The following is a 2,647-nucleotide window of genomic DNA, read 5'->3' as shown; positions in this document are numbered from 1 at the left end:
TTCTCAAATTTTATTTATATTTCATAGCTCACATATGACAGACACATCATAGTAAATGTCCTCTTTGTGCTTTCTAATGCACTTGTATTTTGCTGTGGTTGGACTCAGTGACTCTTCAATGTTAATTTTATTATGTTGATTATCTAGGGGGCTCAGAGGTTAAGAGCACTGGCTACTCTTCCAGAGGTCCTGAGTTCAATTCCCAACAATCACATGGTGCCTCACAACCATCTGTAATGAGATCTGATGCCCTCTTCTGGTGTGTCTGAAGACAGCTACAGTGTACTCATCATTATATATATATAAATGTATATGTATATAGATATAAATATAGATATATATCTTTTTAAAAAAGAGTACTATCTAGCCAGGCGTCGTGGAGCACACCTTTAATTCCAGCACTTTGGAGTAAAAGGCGAATGTATCTCTGTGAGTTTGAGGTGAGGTCAGCCTCCTGGTCTAGAGTGAGTTCCAGGACAATCAGGACTACACAGAGAAACCCTGTCCAGAAAACTCACACACACACACACACACACACACACACACACACACACACACACACACACGCACACGCACACACACATTCACACAAACCCCATGCACGCACACATACATACATTCTCTCTCTCTCTTTCTCTCTCTCTCTCTCTCTCTCTCTCTCTCTCTCTCTCTCTCACACACACACACACACACACATTCATATACACCACATGCATGCATGCACGCACACATACATACACTCTCTCTCTTTCTTTCTCTCTTTCTCCCTCTCTCTCTCCCTCTCTCTCTCTCTTTCTCTCCCACACACACACACACACACACACACACACACACACACACACAGTAATAATAATAAAAGAAGAAAATGCCTCACGGATATGGTACCCACATGAACATCAAGCTGCACATTTGCCACAAATGTATAGGGGTCTAGGTCCACCTCCTACATGCTCCCTAGTTTGTGATCCAGGCTCTGTGAGCCTGTGTAGTCCCAGGAACGTTAATTCTGTAGGTCTTTTTTTTTTTTTGGTGTCCTTGATTCCTCCAGGTTGTTCAATTCTATCCCCCACTCTTCCACATGATGCCCCAAACTCCATCTAATGTTTGGCTGTGGGTCTTTGCATCTGCCTCCATCTGCTGCTGGATGAAGCTTCTCAGGAGATGTTATGCTAGGCTTCTCTCTGCAAGCATAGCAGAGTATCGTTGATAGTGTCAGGGGTTGGCTCTCTTACATGGGAGGGTCTCAAGTTGGACCGACGTTGGTTACCTGTTCCCTCAACCTCTGCTCCATCTTTGTCCCTGCACATCTTTCGGATAGGACAAATTTTGGGTTGACGGTTTTGTGGGTGGGTTGGTGTTCCTATTGCTCTACTGGGAGTCCTTCCTGGCTACAGGAGGTTCCACATCCTCACTGCTGTGAGCCTCAACTAACTTAATTCTAATAGATTTCTGGGAGCTTCCCTCATCCCAGGTCTCTGGCATGTCCTTGAGAGATCCTCCCCTCACAGAAGCTGCAGATTTTCATGGCCATCTAGCCATCTCTCTTGTCTCTCGCCACACCTGAACACCCCCTCTATTCCCCTCAATCCCCTATTACATCCAGTTTCCTTCCTCCATCTGCCTCATATGAATATTTTATTCCTCCTTCTAAGTGAGATTCAAGCTTCCTCACTTGGGCCTTCCTTCTTGTTTAGCTCCTTTGGGTCTGTGGAATATAGCATGAATATCCTGAACTTTTTGGCTATTATCTACTTATTAGTGAGTACATACCATGCATGTCCTTTGGGGCCTGAGTTACCTCACTCAGGATAATATTTTCTAGTTTCCTCTATCTGCCTGCAAAACTCTTGAAGTTCTTGGTTTTTTTTTTGTTTGTTTGTTTGTTTTTGCCACATAAAGTATAACTTCAGTTTTATTTTTCCATGGTATTTTTCTTTACATGGGCTTTGGTGGAGGTCGTGGTGCAGCGCCAGCAGGTCTGAATCGTGGAGGGGGTGTTCGGTCCTTCCGGGCCTCACGAGATCGATTCCTGACCACCTTGCTATGAATGGCACAGCTCACGCAGTAGTGCAGCTTGACATAGAGCTTGGGAAGCACGTAAGCATCGAAGACGCTTGCTTCAGATATATCCCTGACTGCAGCGGCTTCTACAATGTTCCGAATGACAAACTTCTTAATGGCCTTATCCTTGGGCACGCACCGGGCGCAGTTCGTGCAGCGAATTGGTTGTTCATGGCCGCGGCCCTTTTTGGCACGACCGTTGTTTCTCCTTTTTTTTGGTCATATTGGAGCCAAGACTTGCGAAGTTCTTGTTTTTAAAAGCCGAACAGTACTCCATTGTGTAGATGTACCACATTTTCTTAATCCATTCTTCTGTTGAGGGACATCTGGGTTGTTTCAAGCTTCTGGTTACTACAAATAATGTTGCTATGAACATAGTGGAGCATGTGTCCTTGTGGTTAGTGGGTATATGTCCAGGACTAATATAGCTGGGTTTTGGAGTTGAACTATTCCTACTTTTCTGAGAAACCATCAAACTGATTTCCAAAGTGGTTGTACAAGTCTGCACTCTTACCAGCAATGGAGGAGTGTACCCCTTACTCCACATCCTTGCCTAAAGTTTCATTTTTAACAATTGAAACAAAAA

At 44.2% G+C, this 2,647-nt stretch overlaps 1 protein-coding gene across 1 annotated transcript; it reads right to left on the bottom strand.

The window, feature by feature from the left end:
- Positions 1–1,934: 1,934 nt before the first annotated feature.
- On the bottom strand, positions 1,935–2,271 carry Rps26l6 (ribosomal protein S26 like 6; the record flags this gene model as incomplete). Its single annotated transcript, XM_002730273.5, has 1 exon — positions 1,935–2,271. A coding segment is annotated over one exon (336 nt), but the record flags the coding sequence as incomplete, so codon positions are not given.
- Positions 2,272–2,647: the final 376 nt, after the last annotated feature.

This window comes from Rattus norvegicus, chromosome X (assembly GCF_036323735.1).
Source record: "Rattus norvegicus strain BN/NHsdMcwi chromosome X, GRCr8, whole genome shotgun sequence".
NCBI classification, from domain to species: domain Eukaryota; kingdom Metazoa; phylum Chordata; class Mammalia; order Rodentia; family Muridae; genus Rattus; species Rattus norvegicus.
This window is presented reverse-complemented; position numbering and strand designations above follow the sequence as displayed.